This window comes from Gymnoscopelus braueri, assembly GCF_963280865.1.
Source record: "Gymnoscopelus braueri genome assembly, chromosome: 19".
NCBI lineage: Eukaryota > Metazoa > Chordata > Actinopteri > Myctophiformes > Myctophidae > Gymnoscopelus > Gymnoscopelus braueri.
The window spans coordinates 27204460-27221677 of NC_137621.1; the positions used below are offsets into that span (position 1 = coordinate 27204460).

The following is a 17218-nucleotide window of genomic DNA, read 5'->3' on the forward strand; positions in this document are numbered from 1 at the left end:
GAAAAAATCCACCAATTTTAATGACTAATTTGAGTTTACTGGTGTGTGACTTCAGCCACTGGTGGTATATCCAAGGCTTCATTTATATAACTATTTGTATTACATTAATATAAATGTTTACTGGAGTTGCAGTAACACTTTTTCCAGCTGAAAATACATAATATTTCTCTGATGAAATGTCACACGACACCTTTTCACCACAGCATAGATTAGGATTAAAAGGAGGCTACCAAGATTTTCAACATCATCTCTATGAATTTCAGGGTTTCCCCCAGGAAAAAAAACGTAGTCCAAGTACCAGAGGGGGTATATATGAATATATGAATATGTGCACATATGCTTGGGCTGCACAATATGGAAAAAATGTCATACCTCAATATGTATGCTAAATATCTCAATAGTGAATGGGTTCACACTTGTTATTAGGTATTTTGTAGCAACAGGATATATTATGCCACTCTTATCTTGAATTCCGCCGACTTGGAAGTCAAATGTCTTACTTTACGATGACTTGACGAAGCCCTCTTATTTCAAAGTCATGCACTTAGTTGTGTGCAACTTGCTGAACATGCTACGCTTAAATGACTGTTCATTTAATAAACAAACCTCAGCACTGCTGTTCCATTTCATCCCCGCCAGAGTCGGTGCTTTTTTAAGCACTGAATATTCCCTTCACGTATGCGCAGGGGATATTCAGTGCTTAAAAGTACCGCCTCTGGTGGTCATTCGGGATTCATAGAACCGTAGTTAAATTTGTAACTTTTTGTTTTAAATCTGACATAAGGAACTGACGTAAATGGTAAAACCTTTCATACAGAAGGCTTTGGTTGGTACAGTAAGCTGCAGGTCCTGTGAAAATGCACCCGTGCCAGAGTTGAATACTTGCACTTTTGTTTTTCTATGCAACATGCAGAGAAAGGAGTTGAATTAGCTGAACTTGAAACAACCTATTAAACACAATCGTAGCATGAAGGGATGTTTGTGATTGGCTTGCTTTAGTTATACATGCAGGGCCAGAAGGGGGGAAATGTCTATCATCCATGTCGTTGCCTTTTGCAATGTTAATATCTTGCATGTTCATTATCTACATAATGATATGATAATGAGGTATCGTTCAGCCCCAGTGCACACACTCCTGTGAGGGTATAGAGGGAGTGTGACGGATTAGTGCCACGTACATGATGGAAAACACATCTAGTCATCTACATTATGCCATTGTGGTATATTCTTCTGACATTTAGTCTCTGCGATGGGCAGAGGTTAAAGGTCTGAGAGACATCAATGTATTTTCTGTAGGGCAAAGGTTTCATGGTCAGCTTTAAAACTAAGCACATTTCTGTGTCTCTGAAACACCCGAAGACAATTGTACTCCAGTGATGTCACTGCAGTAAAGTCTATGAATGTGATCACTACAATCCTTATTTCCTGGTTTTGAGCCTCTAGCCTCTGTGATCGTGACATTGTCCTTGTTAGCTGTGTAAGTGTTTAGTACAAAATAGCTATCTTGACTTCAAAAGATATGAAACGGGTAGATGCAATGGCAGCCATAGACTGGTATGGGCATTCCAGACTGATGCTTGCCTGCGAAAAGCATCATGGGAATTGTAGGACCACAGAGAAGAGGAGTACTAGTACTAGAAGAGTACTAGAAGAGGAGTACTAGCTCCTGAAGAGGAGCTAGTACCAGTTTCCCTGTAGACAGACGACCCCCCCCCCCTCCTCTTTTTGTACATATTTTGTATTTCCTCATGCTTTTTTTGTATATAATTTTTATTTTTCCATGCTTCCCCCCCCCTTTTTTTGTACATATATTTTTTAAATGCTTTTTTTGTACATAGTGGTATTTTTTTTGTATTATCTGTATTTTCATGTTGATTTTTGAACTGTTTGGTTGCTACTATATATGTCTATGAAATTAACTCAAGGACCCCAACGGAAACAAGTCCGCAAGGACTTTTTTGGCCGGACCTTTTAGACAAAAGCATTATAAATGTAACTGTGTTGTTTTACATTCTTTTGCCTAATAAAAATTTCAATCAATCAATCAATGGCCAACACACAGAAAGAGGGATTATTTTATTTATTTTTATGTGTGTAAAGAACTTTAACATTGTTTTTGAAAAGTTTAAATTCTTTATACACACACAAAAATAAATAAAATAGTAATAATTATCAAAAATGAACTGAAAAGCACATCAAAAGCAGAGTAGTGTCCCTTTAAGGATGTGTTGTCACTCACTAGGTAGACAGCTCTCTGGAAGAAGGTGGTGGTCTCCAGTATCTTGTGCATGGTCACCGTCTCCAGCTCATCAGGATCCAGTTGCTCGCGCTGATAGGGCATTCCGTTGTACAACACCACGGGCAGCGGGCCAACACCAGTCTGCTCATAGTAACCACGACCTTCCTGGAGATGGGAGTAGTACGGGTTGATTTCACATATCAACGGTAGGTTTATTTAGAGTACGAGTCCTGACAAGTTGGAAATACTCATTATGGTGTTGTTTGGTGGTTTACTCCGATTCCCCCAGAAGCGGATCTTATCTTTAAAAAAAACGAAAGACAGCCAAACACTCTTTGTGTAATGGAAAGATTATTCCACTGACATGTTCCAGCTAAGAACTTTATCAGGGTGTAGTGACACTGGAGCTGAGTGATGTGAAGGTAAAAGTGTTATCATGATACTTGTACAAATCTCAGTCTCATCATGTGATTGGATGACACTAAGGATCATTAAAAAAAACTTGAATGATTGCTTTTGCGATTTCCCTGGGTCAAACCACATATTGACTGGACTATACAAGACACTGTTCAATGTGTTGGTGAGCCCGTTATACCTTGCGGTTTGTGTCGTAGCTGGAGTCATGTCCCAGGATGCTGCTGATCTCCACGTAGGGAAACTTCTTCTCCAACACCTTTACCACGTCCACAACGCTCAGCTGCCCTCCGGTGGGCACGCGGTTCAACATCTGGAGGGGCAGAGGGTAGACATGGGGAGGAGTAGGGAGAGAGGGTAAGAGATGGTAAGACAGAGATTATTTTAGTGAAGTAAAACATTTGAAAGATGTTTCCAATGGCTACATGGTAAATGGTTCTCTCTTCAGGTTTATTTTTGAGAATCAATGGTGTAAAACACTGCGTTTGAAGAAATATTTTATGACGTCAACATTTCGGAGAAATACACAGACACCATATTATTGATTGTTCACAGAAAATGTGAAAATGGATGTTTTCCTATTAGAGGCCAGGGGTTTTCTAAAACAGGCTGTAGCTTCTGCCAGCATTTTTAAGCATTCTGACTAATCTTTGAAGAACCACAGAATATTTATCTCCAGCATGATCGATCCCCTGATGGTTGCTAATCACGGAGGGTTTCACTGTGCTACCGTGAAAACATTTTTTTCAGTGCGACCTCCGGTTAGTATACCCAGTTGAAAATAACATGTTTCGCCAAAAATACATAGTAAAACACAGGAGCCGAGATACCGAATATTTCCCAAATATATATCCCAAATAACCAGGACGTGAATGGAGCAGTAAATCTTTGGATCGCGTTGGTCTCTGGTTCTGTGTGAAAAACTCTGTCAATGGCGGTGAACGGGTGGATTTGAAATGACGGAGATCTCCGTCAATGGCAGGGAATGTGTTAAATAATGATATAATGTTAGTTGTATTTTTTGTTATGACTGGGTAAACCTTGTGCTTCATTTCTTACAAGCGAACCCATGCATCGTTGTCAGAGTACTTGGAGCCCGGTCTGTGATGTGAGAACTATGTGTGTCTGTCTGTCTGTCTATATTACAGTATATATTGTCAGTCATCTATGATGTCAGCACTGTGTATGTTTGTCTAGGCATATTGGTGCACAGTGTCGCCTGGGTTATTGCGTGGGTGGAATATGCACAAAGCATTTTGAGGCCAGTCTATGGCATCAGCACTGTGACCGCAGTATTGTGATGTCAGGCATGTCCAATTTTGGGCATAATCCAGGCACACAGACAGACCCACAACTTCAACTTTGTATAGCAGAGATATACGGTATCCTACTCTGTATATACGTAAGAAATTCTGAAAATAATACTCCACACTCGCTATGCTACTAACTGATGAGGTCCCAAAAAGTTAACTCACAGAGACGATGGCATCAAAGGCGCTCTGGCTGTCGACCTCGTCACAGACGTAGTTGTAGGCACGGAGCATGGCCACGCCGGCGTCCTGCATGCCGTCTACCTCCTCTTCATCTGACACCACAAACACCAGCCCGATCCTGAACATTGCACCACAACATTTTCATAACCTTATGTACTTGGGACTCTCACGCTCATTATACTGTGTGTAATTGAAAATGCAGAGGTGCACATACGGTATACTTAATAAATATTCAAACAAAGTCAGCCACCCAGGGAGACCCTGCTGAGAGGCATCTGCCGTAGCCTTCCTTACCAAACTCATAAACTTGATTTAAACTAACCTATATCCAAATGAGCTGCATTTGCATTGCATTAGCATTTATTTTCCTGATTTTTTATTTTCACAGCAGTCATTGTAGCAGCGTTTTGAAGTGTAAAATAACTAGCAGACTCTAACACCCAAAATTCACACAGGCACACCTAAGTGGGATGTTGTTAGTGTAGAACATCTCCGCAACGCTCAGCAACTCTGCAGAGTTGTCATGGGTGGGGTCCAGAATGATCACCTGTAACACACACACACACACACACAGAGTTATTATTTTGAACACAGATTCAGACCCATTTGGACTGATGAGGGGTTGATTAATTAGGCACAGGCTCACCAGATTGTGGAAGTTCTTGCGGATCTGCCTGATGACTCCAGGGAATGTGGGTCTGAGCAGCTCTTGGACGTTGTAGGGCCACGAACTGTACCGGTGGTCTGTCTCCAAGTTGTTCATCCACTGCAGAGGACGGAGGGGTGGAGGAGAGGGGAAACTATATAAAAAGTCTGAAGGAGAAACCTGGACATTAACTTCCCCGTTTGTTTGTTTTGTTTTTTGTGATGTTTTCTTCCTATGACTGTACCTCACAGTACTTCTCTTACTCTGTATCTGTAACATAACTGCTGTGCTGCATCTGGCACCTGAACTTCCCCCGCGGGATCAATTAAGGTCTATTCTATTTTATTCTACCATAACACCGCTAAGAATATATTTTTTTATAATCCAACCAAATTTTATAACTACAGGGAGTTGTGGTGACTAGGGACACTAGGCTATTTACTGCATTCTCTTTCCCCATCTCTCTCCTGCAATTTCCTGTCTCTCTTTGCTATCGCTAACCAATAGAGGCTTGAAAATGCCCCCAAAAAATATTTGATAAAAACCTTGTGGAAAAGTGGAAAGTTTGGCCTGAGGATGGCGCTAGAGGAACGGAGTTGGGTTACCAAAATCAATTAGGGGCCTCCTCTGGGGAGCTCACCATGGCATGTGCTCATTGAGTTTTAGGACCATTCGATTTTCTATTATCTTGTGTGCAAGGTGAAATTTCATCCTGGTAGTGCAACAGGAAAAGCCATTGGGTTAACAAAATCAGTATGGGCCATCTAGTGAGCAGGAAGGTGCACAGCAAATTCCATGTCAATCCAACCAGTATTTTTCAAGATATCTTGGGGGCAAAATGTGTATAAGTGAAACATTTGGTCTAATCCTGCTGCTAGAAGACATGGGGTCAACAAAATCGGTAGGTGTCATCCTCTGGGGTTCATGAAGGTGCACAGACATGGAAATCAAACCACCCTGTAACGTCATGCTATGGTAAGTTTCACAATAGCGAATACCGAATATGTGTGATTATAATCTGATAACATGGAAATATGTATACTTTAAAGTAGTTTGTCTGGTAGACTTCACGTGACCAAGTATTGTTTGGTATACGGTACTTCACGTGACCATGTTTTGACAATGATGGATTATGTTGATGGAACCAAAACCAAAACCACACCACAAGCAGTATCCTTTAAGTGTGTGTGGTTTTACGTACATTAATGGCAGGGTGTCGGATGTCCACGGCGTAGTCTGAGTCTGAGGGCTGGACATTGAGCCTCAGGATGTCGTGGATGTATGGTGTGTCGATCAGCAGGGAGCGCAGTCCCTCCATCACCCTGGCCTCGCTACGCAGCACCTCCAGCACACTGGAGCAGGGGAAATAGGAGGGGAGGAGGAGAAAGAGAGAGAGGGAGAAAGAATTAAAATTATGTTTGTAAGAGTGACAGGCTAATAATGCAAAGGCTGTCTGTGAGAGGCACTGTCACAAAAAGCAAACCAAGACTTTCCCATTTAAATTCTGCAAAGTTAACCCATTAAACCGGGAAAGCATCGGTGTCATTTTAGATTTTTTTGCTTTGGCTATTAAAAAATAAAATCAGATATACAAGTTCACAGCACGTCACTTCGTGCCGCTCTGCGAGCTTGTACTATTTTTGAATTTTTTTGAACAATCTTTAAAGTGTGAGAACTACTGATTTAGAAGGCATTCGTAGAATCGGCATCAGGTTAATAATATTAGATTACTGTCAGAGAGATAGTGTGTGTGTGTATATGGATGCATCCGCATATCAGAAAAAAACTCATTGTCCTAACGACACATTTGAAAAATAGAGGGGGCCGTGCCTTTTCAGTTGTAGCCCCTAAATTATGGAACGAGCTACCATTCCATATCAAAGTAGCCCCTACTGTTGAAACTTTTAAATGCCGCCTTAAGTCTCATTTTTATACTTTGGCTTTTACTCCAGCTTGAACTAAGTCTCCTTGCTGGTAGTTGATGTTTCACTTTATGGGTTTTTATTTTTATTTATTTTATATTGTTTTATCTTCATTTTTACTAAGTACCGGTATTACTTTGCTTGATTGTTTTTATGTATTTTCTCTTGTGCAGCACTTTGACACCTTGTGTTTGTAAAATGTGCTATATAAACAAATTGGATTGGATGTCTGAATGAATGTATGTGTGTATGCCTTTGTAAATAGTGTGCTTGACTGAGAGAGAATATAATTATGCATGCGTGCGTGCGTGCGTGCATGCGTGCGCGTGTGTGTGTGCACCTGAAGATATCCTGTGCATCCAGATCCATGTGTAATCCATTGATGAACAATGCCGACTCCCCAGCCTGCAACCCTAGTGTTCCTTTGAAGTACTACAGAGGGAGAAGAGATGAGACAACACGTAAAAAAAACACAGTTTTCATGCATGTAAACGTGCTCATCAAAAGCCTCCACTCCCTGTCTGGTTCCAATTGAGGAAATCATTGTGCGCTGCGGCAATTGCACTGCCGAAGCGTGTCAACTCACTAGTCAATTATACTGTAGAACTAGAGGCAGCATTCAAGAGCGAGCAGTAATGAGGTGAGTTGACAGTTCCGAACCAGCAATGGCGGCTTCGTTTAAAAGTCAGTTAGTTTAGAGCCATGAAATTTATAGTAAACAACTCTAATTAATAGAGAGAGAGGGAGCCTGTTTGTATGTGTGCGAGAGAGAGGATGTTAGTATATGTGTGCTAAGACTGTGTGTGTGTGTGTGTGTGTGTGTGTGTGTGTGTGTGTGTGTGTGTGTGTGTGTGTGTGTGTGTGTGTGTGCGCGTGTGCGTGCGTGCATGCGTGCACAGGCTAAAGAGAAGGAAAGCTCAAAGTCATCTAGCACAGTCAAATCTCATTACCAAAAGACAAAGACATCAGATTAATCATACTTCAGACACTGCAATTACAACAGACATGATTAACACAAATATTGCGCGTCCCATTTGAGCACTGCGCGCAAGCTCAAAGGAGAGAGTGACAGCGTGCACACTTGTGATAGAGTGCCACAGAGAGGAAATGTTGTGCAAGTGGAGTAAAAATTATATCCGTCCAAACTACTTCAATCAATAATCATTTCCCTCTGCAGGAGTGAATCACCGATTTTGTAATTAGGAGGCTTTACCGTTTTTTCCCCCTGTCTGTACACAAAGATAACGCATGCTCGGATAGCTCAGATTCGTGGAGAAAGGAGGGAAAGGAAAGAACATGACAAGCAGTGGAGTGATTGCTCATTCCATTAGCGGGGCCAGAACCGAAAACACTAATGGGTAAACGGCCGTCTTTTCCAACCAGAAGCTGTCATCACAAAAGTGAACGGGAAAGAACAAAAAAAGAATGAAAACATTCAAAACAAGGGAGTATCCACTCTGCATCTTGGTGGTTTTTCGTTTCCAAGTTGTGGCTGATTGCTGTGGTCGTTTGGTATAATTACACCATCCATTATCCATTTTCATTCTTTATTGGATCATGTTTATAAACTCAACAAACAATTCTGGCCCAGCCAGTAGCTGGGAAAACCTCTCTCGTACTTGACAGACAAGGAACAGAGGAAGCTAAAGGGAGAATAGAGGGATAAAGGAATCACACAAGTAAAGTAACGGAGGGAAAAGCATTTGTGTCCTTGAGAGACTGGAGGCTTAAAATGGATGAGCGTCTTGTTTGCAGTTTCCCTCTTTAGTGGCCGAATGTTGACAGGGAGGAGATGAAGGGATGGAGGGAGGGGTGGATGGAAGCGAGGGTGGACTGACAGATAGATGGGGGATAGAGGGACAGATGGGTAGACAGACGAGTGGATGAATAGATGGGTGGATGGATACGTGGAAGGATAGATGGATTCTCACCTTCTGGTTCTCCAAAATCTCACTGCGGATCTCTGAGTTGACCACTGTTTTGGTGAGGGACCTGAGGGCAGAGGTTAGACCGTTAACACTGCAGAATAACAAAATAATGAGAATTATATGTGTGCATTCCAAAGTACCTGGCTTTAACAGGGAAGTTTTGGCTGAGGTCCCTCATGACATTGAGGGCTTCGACAGGGGGCGCAGCAAGTATACGAGCTGCTGTCTGGAAACTCAGATCTGAGAGATAGAAAACAGAGGGCAGAAAGAGGGGAGGGAGGGAGAGTGAGATAGAGAGACAGAGAGCGAGAGAGCGAGAGTAGGAGAGAGAGATGGAGAGAGAGCACAACGAGGCCAGGAAGATGTGGGTCAATGATGAGGTGATGTGAAGGACGGGATGAGAGGTGAATGCAGGGAGAGTGAAACAAGAAAACGGTGAATAGAAGATAGATCAGAGAGAGAGCATACAAAGATGTTAGAAGGATATGGGTCAACGTGGAATAATGCAGATGGCATAATGAGAGAGGTATGGTGATATGTCGAGAGAGAGAGAGAGAGAGAGAGAGAGAGAGAGGGAGAGAGAGGGAGAGAGAGAGAAACCGAGAAAGGGAGAGAGTTGGAGACAAGAGCCGTATTGATTGCAGCCGGCTATCTGGTGTAGTCAGTGGCATTACTCGATTGGTGGTGTGTGTAGCGAGTGGTTTTATAATGGTGCCTGTAAGCCAGTGTGATTATTAGCCCCTGGGGGGGGTGTCTCTCAGTATAAACAAGCAGAGCTAATGAGGCCCAGAAGGGCTGAGGATAGTGATAGTGGCCCAAAGGACAACCTGACACTAGGTTTCAGCTGACTGTTAAATGTCTTTGCATACAGTACTCTCTACACCTCCTGTACATCACTCCCCATAAAAAAAAGATAAACCGATATTCAGAGATAAGCAGGAAAGTACACTTCAATTAGAGGTGCCCATCTGAACCACATACTTTTTCAATATCTGAACCAAAACTAATAAACTTTTGTTTTGTGTTTTTGCTCCTCACATTGGTGAGTCAACTTTTCTGAGACCTGAGGAAGATCATTGGTGGAATGAAACGCTGTCTGTGTAGGCTAATAAAAGTTCTAGTTGCAAGCTAGAAACAGTTACATCTCATCCGTGTTCCCTTATAGTTTACTTCCAAGACACCTGTTTGCAGCTGTGCATACATATTCCTTTTTATAACTACATGGACAAAAGAAACACACTCTCTAAACCTCCTCAAAGTACACAGCTCAACAATGCAACTTTATGTCTTCTATGTACTAAAGTCACACTGAAATACACAGTATGTTTGTTTCTTGGCGAATTATTTTCTGTAACACTGAATATAGCTGATCTACAAGCTCACATGGCGTCGCAACGCAATGTGTTGTTATCTTGTAGAGAGTTGTTTTCGTCGCCCCAAAATAGGGATGCGAGGGTTCAAGTGGTCCGAAAATAGTAAAGCAGATGAAAAAATAAAGAAGAACTTTAAAACAAATTGTCTTACTGAGGAAGGGAGTATGCGACAGACTCACCTTGCATCTGCCAGACTTTGAGAGGAGCCATGTCATTAGTGCTCTCCACCAGGTGTTTCCTCAGCTCCTTCAACTGCTCCTTCAGCTCTGGATACAACGTCCTAGAGAGGGGGGAGAGAGACATTGAGAAAGAAAGATATACAGATAGATAGAGGGAAGAAAAGAGAGAAAGGTTGAGCAAGGCAGAGACGGATTGAAAGTAGAGATATGGATAGAAAGAAGAAAGCCAGACAGTCAAGACAGATAGACAGATAGACAAACAAACAAACAAACAAGGGGATAGAGAAAGAGACAGATGAGAGATGTTTCAAATCGGCCTTCAGGGGGCAAGGAGAGGTGAGAGGAGGTAAAGCTAGGCACGTAAACAAATACATAGTTCTCTGGACGATATACGAGTAAAATCCAGAAAGGCCTACCACTGAATCACTCACTTCAGTTTGCCAAAAAGGAATCCTTGGACCTCATCCACTGGATCGTTCTCCCCTATCATTGTAGTGTTCCCTTCATCTCCTGAAAGCCCATTCAATCAATGTAAACTGTCAAAGACTGTCAAATCCACATCAACACTCATCATTAAAAAAATCCTAAATGAACACTGAGGATTTTACTGTGTATAACTGTAATATGGTATTACGGTATGGTAGTATGTGAGGAATGAGCATGAAAGTGTACGTGAGTGTGTTAGGGTTGGGCTATTAACCGAAAACATATCAAAACCAATACGTGCTCGCTCAAGTATGTTAATCCAATAATCGAGAAGCATGTTCTTTTTTTTGGGACAAATTTAGTTTCTTCTTATATATATACTGTATAACGAATCGACAAAGATATTCTAAGTTTTCTTTATCATGAAATAAATCGATTAGTCTGATCATTAAACCCTGTATTATACTTTGTTGTACAATATAAAAATTGTGAAAAATTGTATGTTGTATCGCGACCCTTTGTGAGCGTGTAGATCTGCAATGTTCACTTTATATTTTTGTAAATACTTGTTCATTAATCATAATAGTTTAATCATAAAATGTAAAAATAATTGTGATATTGTTTTGAAGTCATATCACCCAGCCCTAATGTGTGCGTTTGTTTACCTTGAACCTGGGTGTCATCCTTTGCCTTGTACTCCTGGTTTTTAATAGCAAGTTCCACTCCGTACCCAGAAAGATACACTTTATTCTCGCTTGGATTCTGGTTGACAGGGGGGCATAGAGGGGGGGGGGGGGGGGGTAGGTATTAATTCTTTTTGACAGATCCATCAACACACCTTGTGCGATTGTGTGTACATGCACTCAAGTGGCACTGAAGATAGATAACAAGTGAACTGTTCAACCCACAACACTGCTGCATTCATTCACATCAAAAAGAACAATGTTTCCAAATTGTATACAACTAGGTAAGCAGAAATAAAAGTTTGTAGTCTACGGCTACTGATGTGGCTCCGCAGTGGAAACTGATTCTCATTTGGCAGAAGAACAACAATTGTGGGTGCTATGATCATTCTGAAGTGCGCAGGGCCAGCTGTTGTCTGCTGATTGTTGAGGACACTAAATTGCCCCCTGATTGCCCCCTCTGTCCTGAAGTAAAAGAAAGGAGCAGTAAGTGTTGCCGCCTCTCTTGTACTGGTGATTTCATGTCAGGCGCAAATGGGAAAAATTCATTTAGCATAACTGCAATCGAAAGCCATCAGTCAATACTTTTTATAACTCTAATTATAAAGCACTTATCAAAACAAGGTTACAAAGTGCATTACATAAAACTGAAGAAATAAATTCAAAACACTACACCAGCAACAGAAAAAAACAACAACAACGTATAATTGCAGAAGCGATTTGTGGAGGCAGATACGTTTGTTTAATATTCTCTATGAAGAATAAAAGCCTCTATAGTCTATTCAATACATTTTTTATTAAAGTGTCAAATCACAGCAAGTTGCCTTAAGACACTTTACATGTAGAGCAGCAGAGACCCGACATTGTCCCGCCCTGAGTAAGCAATGTTTGCGACAGTGGTAAAAACTCCCCCTTAACTGGAAGAAACGTCAGGCAGACCCAGGCTCTAGGGTGGGCGGCCATCTGCCTCGACCGTTTTCAGGGGGAAAGAGAGGAGAGACAGAGAAAAAGATGACATATTGCTTTGGTTGTACAGTTTAACAACTGTTTTTATTTCTCTGTCTCTATCCCTGTGCAACAAACTGCAAAAAATCTAATACTATCAAAAATCTAAATGTGAAGACATTAAACATTTTAAGTAGCAAATTCCATTGATTTGATGGTTTGCAGTGTCCATTTTCTCCACAGCATCGTCTTAGCAAAATTAATTAAAAAAATTGAAACTTTAATTAAATGCAATGCATATAATTGTAAAATTAAATTCAGGCAATAGAGAGCCCCAGAAGATTTGTTTTCCTTTCTTTTCCGCAGAGCTCCCTTGACTAGTTATTTTTAAAGTCGACTGGATTACGAGTAAAATGTTGTTGCGTAGTTAACATATTTTGCCTAGTTTAGATCTGGAATTAAGTTCCCAGTGCAGACAGAATTGTTTTACCAATCAGTCAGGAATCGGGATAAGATTGTAAGCCACTGTACAGTGTAACCCAACACCCGAGGAGGACTGGAATCTGACTTTCCAAAACCACCCTGAGAGTTACATGCCAAAAATGCGTTTTCAAACTGTAAAGCGTTTGCATTTGCATTAACAATTTCAACTTGTGTAAATAAGGAAATTGAGGTAAATTACATCAAGAAACAATATAAGACCTGTGCTAATGCAAAATACTTTATATAGGGAAGTAAGCATAATAGCACTTACAGCCACATAATGGCGGAGCACATATGTCGCCAGGCCTTGCTGCGCATTGGACAGCATGGCCTGGTGAAGACTGTAGAATCCTGCTTTTCCAATCTCAGCATACAGAACGACTACTGGAGCATCAGGGTTTGAACTCACAAGTTTGTGATCGCCTTTGAACAGGTATGGCTTTGGCCTGAAAGGGAGAAGCAGAGAATAGGAGACGGTATTGGTATGCGAGGTGGATAGCAAGGAATACAATGACTAACTCTAATGCATTATTAACACGTCTGCAATCCCATCATCAGACCCAGTTTATAAATCCTTTGAAATGGGGTCTGATAAACCATGTTTCATCTGTGTGTACACAGTATATACTATATAATTTATAATACACACAATTCGTAGCTGTGAATACCTTTCAGGTGCTGTTTCCAACAGAGTTGCTAAGCCGTCAGTGTTGCATGTCTTTGCTCCATGGACACTGAAGAAAGCTGTGCAGCCAGATGGAGGCAGTTCATTGGCTGCTATCTACAGAAGAAACAGCAGCAGGTAGCCGGATCAACAAAACATACGTATACAAACAGATGTAAAAACCCAACATCTGACACCACATATCGATACACGCACACAAGCAAGAATAATGTACACCACTAGTTTTCTAAATATGGGGTCCGGGGACCCCCAAGGGCCCTTGAGGGGATTCCAGGGGTCCCAGGCTATAATATTTATAATAATTGATAGTAACCATTAACCAAATTGGACCCTTACGGGTCTACAACTCGTGTATAAATGGAACATGAGTCCATTTGGTTCTATTTACACTGTCAGAGTAAAAAAAAAAATACAGTGTGACTGCGGTGCCAGCAATAGAAATCTTATCAAATGGGAGTCCACGGCCTAATACATATCAAACTGGGGGTCCTGGAAATTAAAAAGATTGAGAATCAATCACACACACAATCACGCGCACACACACACACACACACACACACACACACACACACACACTGTGGTACCTGTTGGAAAGAGTATACTGTGGCAGAGTAGGCTCGAAGTGAGAGGGAAAACTTCAGCATGTTAACATGGGCAGAGCTGAGCAAGGCACTGGCTCTCTTTACTATTAGGTCATAGTAGGCCTGGTCCGTATCTGTGCAGGAAACACACACATTGTAGAAGGTGAGCTGTAATGCAGATGCAATGCAATGCAGACCGGAGGAACTACAAATGGCAAATGTACAAATGTACTCCTATCTGGTCTACCAAAAACAAAAAACTGTTGGTTTGTTGAAACTATAACATAACTCAGACATTCACACAGACCAAGACACAGATACACACATACTGTAGTGACTGTGGTTAACTATGACGCATGCACGTGTATCCACACAATACGACGCATGCCGCGTGCATATGGCCTGCAACACAAGATAGAGATAGAGAGATTGCAGCACCACACGGGACCCCCGTCCCCCCCGTCCATGAGTTTAAAGGACAGGTGTTGCCATCTTGTGAGGTTTTCAGCTATTACAGCTATTACTTTCAGTGGTGTTGAGGTTCACTTTCTACATAAGTGAAGGAGAACTACAACAGCACAGTCTAACATAATATATATTTATTATCATCATTGTTATAGTTTGTTTCTTTCCATTTCCAGTTTAAGACTCTTTTCTGTGAAGCACTTGAGTTGCACTTGCTGTATTAAATGTGATATATAAATAGAGTTTGACTGATTGGTTGCACAATGTTTCATCTCCCAACTTATATAAATAAAGATGATTGATTGATTGCATAACGTTTCATCTCCCAACTTCCATTCATTTAACTCAAGGCATCAACTTGTATGACTCAGTCTCACACACAAATATTTTGCCTCATCTGTTGGAAATTTCCGCCTCATCCTATCAAGTTAATGCTTGCATTGAGTACCTCACCAAACGACTGATGCTACGCTCAAAGCTCAAGTGCTCACAAACAGGTCATGAATGCAGCGGCTTGCAGTGACAGAACCTGTAAGTCGACACCAGTTTAGAGTGACAGAACCAGCTTTACCATCATACTCTCCTTCTATGTTCTGATTAGCCTCCACAAAGTCCCAGAACTTCTCCTCGCTCTCCTCTGCCAGGAACTCACTGAGAAAGAGAGACATACAGAGAGATGATAAATTGGTGAAAACAGTTACATTACAAGAGCTGATCTATGTGCTTGTTGCCAATACCAACTACAGTAACTCATCATGTCATGTGATAGAAACTGGCATTGTTTGTTGGGACTGCAGCACTTTTAAGAACAGCAATTCTTTTTTTTATGGCATTAAAATGAAAACTGATAAGTGCAGAGAGGCAAAAACATGCAACAAAATTCCCAAGTGGGAATCAAAGCTACAAAATGAAGGCGTGGTGAGCTGCATTGCTGCAGAGACGAAGTGTTGCTCAAGCCACACATGAAAAGGGTATACGGTTAAATAGCACAGGAAACTGTTAACGGCGAGAATTCGTTTTTCTTCCTTATATGGAGTGGAGCAGGGTAGAGAGATGGGAACTGAAATGGTGAAACAAAAACATATGATTGATTGATTCACTTCACTGCGTCATTGGAGCGCTGACATTTTTTAAAAGTCGCCTCATCTTTTGTAGTGCGTCACGCCCGTCATGCCGTGTCGGGCATCAGTTTGTAGTTCATGTCATTGGCTTACATGTACCTGCTCTAAAATGTCCGGTGTAACTACACGTAAAAACCTGTTCACCAGCCAACAGTGTTTCACTGTACCTGGCCTCCAACAGCAGAGGAGTAGATGCCCATTTAGTGGTGAGGATGGTAGTAATAGCCTTGGAGTCTGCACTCCCATACACTGCAGGCAGCAAGGGAAGCAGCAGGACCCACAGAAGCCACATCCTCAACCCTACTCCGAGAGAGAGAGAGAGAGAGAGAGAGAGAGAGAGAGAGAGAGAGAGAGAGACACACACACAGACAGACAGAAACAGAGATATAATTTTTCGATGAATTGAATACACAGGACCCCAATGGCAACAAGCCATAGTGCTTTCTTGGGTTTATCCTTTTGTATGAAACTGTACTTTTTTAGCATTTTTTTTGCAAACTGTTAATAAAGAATTCAATCAATCAATCAAAACAGACAGACGGATTTGGAGAGTAAGTTATCATACCAAGGAGAGGAGCTTTAATGGCATTGGCAGTTACGTTTGAGGATTAATAAATATAACTCATTATTAAATGTTATCATTATTATCATCAAGTTAGGATTTCACGATGCACTTGCGGGTAAACAGAGGCACTAGGGACTTCATCCAATAGGAACGTTCAGCGTGGCTCACCTATCCAATGAGAACACCGTCCACACATCCGGATTGTTTCAATGACAATCCGCATAGACCTAACTCTATGGCATAGACAGAGAGCTGTCACCCACACAGCCAAGTCAACTCTCTGTAACACTGTAGCTAACGTTAAAACTGCATCTCCATTTGTCCTTTATACATTCGTCCTTTAGCAGCCAGTCTGTCATCTCCTAGTTTCCGTCACATCTCAATGTAAACTCCATGTAACACTAAACAACAGTAATCCAACTCGAGCTAACCGCTAGCTTTAAACGTTAGCAACGTTAACAAACCCTCCGTAAACGTCAGCTCAGCTTAACACTTTGCTACACTAAGGGAAATCTGACTGCTGATAATGCAGTCTGTAAAACAGTAATCATCCCAGGTTGAATGGAGATGAAAATGTTTCAATATCGTTAAAACTATGAATGATATTCTTACCAGAGCCGGCTTCGTAGCTTCCTACTGCAGTCATGTTTCTGAGTGCTGGGTCCTGTCACCCAGATAGGGTGTTCTGCAGTTTCGCCTGTTCTAAAATGACAGAAATTCAAACTGTAGTAGTAAAAAAAGCTATATATATATATATGTATATATGTATGTATGTATGTATGTATGTATGTATGTATGTATGTATGTATATATATATATATATATATATATATATATATATATATATATATATATATATATATATATATATATATATATATATATATATAAAAAGCTATATATATATATCCAAAAGATCTCAAAACATCCAAAAAAGATCAAAATACACCTTCAGCTTGTCTTATTCTCCTTCTTTTGGCTAATTCCCATCAGGGGTCGCCACAGCGCAACATCTGTTTCCATCTGTTTCCATCTGTCTTCCTTGGTCACTCTGCAGCCACCTGCATGTT

The 17218-nt window shown here is 41.2% G+C and overlaps 1 protein-coding gene across 1 annotated transcript in view; it reads right to left on the reverse strand.

The window, feature by feature from the left end:
- The window catches only part of uggt1 (UDP-glucose glycoprotein glucosyltransferase 1), a 37116-nt gene extending 20321 nt beyond the window's left edge, over positions 1 to 16795 (reverse strand). Inside the window, exons 1-18 of the mRNA XM_080414649.1 lie at positions 16761 to 16795; positions 15751 to 15883; positions 15034 to 15113; positions 14001 to 14131; positions 13400 to 13512; positions 13003 to 13177; positions 11286 to 11382; positions 10626 to 10704; positions 10195 to 10295; positions 8783 to 8882; positions 8646 to 8706; positions 7055 to 7146; positions 5994 to 6144; positions 4793 to 4912; positions 4608 to 4693; positions 4129 to 4264; positions 2835 to 2966; positions 2240 to 2404 (exon numbers count right to left, since the gene is read on the reverse strand). Of these exons, the coding sequence (XP_080270775.1) occupies positions 2240 to 2404; positions 2835 to 2966; positions 4129 to 4264; positions 4608 to 4693; positions 4793 to 4912; positions 5994 to 6144; positions 7055 to 7146; positions 8646 to 8706; positions 8783 to 8882; positions 10195 to 10295; positions 10626 to 10704; positions 11286 to 11382; positions 13003 to 13177; positions 13400 to 13512; positions 14001 to 14131; positions 15034 to 15113; positions 15751 to 15883; positions 16761 to 16794 (1986 nt within the window). The 5' untranslated portion in view covers position 16795. The remainder of the gene's footprint in view (positions 1 to 2239; positions 2405 to 2834; positions 2967 to 4128; positions 4265 to 4607; positions 4694 to 4792; positions 4913 to 5993; positions 6145 to 7054; positions 7147 to 8645; positions 8707 to 8782; positions 8883 to 10194; positions 10296 to 10625; positions 10705 to 11285; positions 11383 to 13002; positions 13178 to 13399; positions 13513 to 14000; positions 14132 to 15033; positions 15114 to 15750; positions 15884 to 16760) is intronic.
- Between the last annotated feature and the right edge of the window lie 423 nt (positions 16796 to 17218).